Below are 1,165 nucleotides of genomic sequence, written 5' to 3' on the forward strand. Positions count from 1 at the left end.
AATTTTAACAAACTTTCTACATATAGATTACTGGCAGAAATAGAACAGACTTTACGTTTTTGTCGCTAATTTTCTGTCTCGTTATGTCAATAGGCTATCTCAACATGAGCTCAATGCAGACACAATTAATGTAAATTTGCTAGTAATTTACTAGTTTATTAACTGTAATAAATTTTTTATGTTGTAAATCATATGCTTAACTCGATATACGTAAATTAAAAATATAATTAGATTTTCCAAATATAATATTAAACGTTTTATCATATTTATCGTTATTCATAATTTTTACTATGACGAATCGCTTTGATGCTAAAATATAAAATTTTTAGAAAATTAAATAATGTGCTGAAAATATATCCTTAAATACAAAATATATTACACTTGTTATACTATAATACAGACATTATAAAATTTATGATACTCTATTCGCATTAATATATGACATGAGTAACGTTAGCGTTACATTGCGAGGTAACAGCCTCTTCAAGTGTACAATCCAGTTTTCGGTAGCTTGCCGTACTCGGTCGTCGCCTACCACGATTACTTCTTGATCTTCGACCCTCTAATACAATAGCAAGTATCTGAAAAAAAGTTACTTTCTATATAAAAAAAACCATAAATATCAAATAAAAAGACATAAACTTACCTTTTGTTTATTATGATAACCTATGTAGCCAGCAAGACAAGCCAAAGTAATCACAGTAAAATAAGTAAAGAAATGAGAATCATCTTCCGTTCTCATAGTAGAGTATTCTGTTAATCTACCATTATTATTCTTCTGTTCAATGACTTCTTGCGCATTTTCATTTTGATTTCCTTTCAGAAAACACAAATATATAATTAATGTAAATATGTAATTACATAATAGAATTAATTATACATAATACAAAAAACATTTCTCACCTGTATCTGGATGTTGAATTGTGTCATCTACATCTGAAAATTATGCACATATAACGTTCATTTATTTATTTATATGTATGTATTATACATAAAATATATATATATATAATAAATATATATATTTATTATATACATATATATATTTATACGCATTGTTTATAAATTTATAAATAATTTAAAATGTATTATATGTATTAAACCGGGAAAAAGTTATATATATAATAATATAAAATTATGTAAAATTATATATAATTATAAATAA

General features: G+C 24.1%; 1 protein-coding gene across 1 annotated transcript in view; it reads right to left on the minus strand.

Moving 5' to 3' along the window:
* Positions 1-364: 364 nt before the first annotated feature.
* LOC108751674 (trans-Golgi network integral membrane protein 2-like) overlaps positions 365-1,165 on the minus strand; it is a 2,636-nt gene continuing 1,835 nt past the window's right edge. Inside the window, exons 2-4 of the mRNA XM_018491976.1 lie at positions 904-936; positions 647-816; positions 365-581 (exon numbers count right to left, since the gene is read on the minus strand). Of these exons, the coding sequence (XP_018347478.1) occupies positions 432-581; positions 647-816; positions 904-936 (353 nt within the window). The 3' untranslated portion in view covers positions 365-431. The remainder of the gene's footprint in view (positions 582-646; positions 817-903; positions 937-1,165) is intronic.

This window comes from Trachymyrmex septentrionalis, unplaced genomic scaffold (genome assembly GCF_001594115.1).
Source record: "Trachymyrmex septentrionalis isolate Tsep2-gDNA-1 unplaced genomic scaffold, Tsep1.0 scaffold51, whole genome shotgun sequence".
NCBI lineage: Eukaryota > Metazoa > Arthropoda > Insecta > Hymenoptera > Formicidae > Trachymyrmex > Trachymyrmex septentrionalis.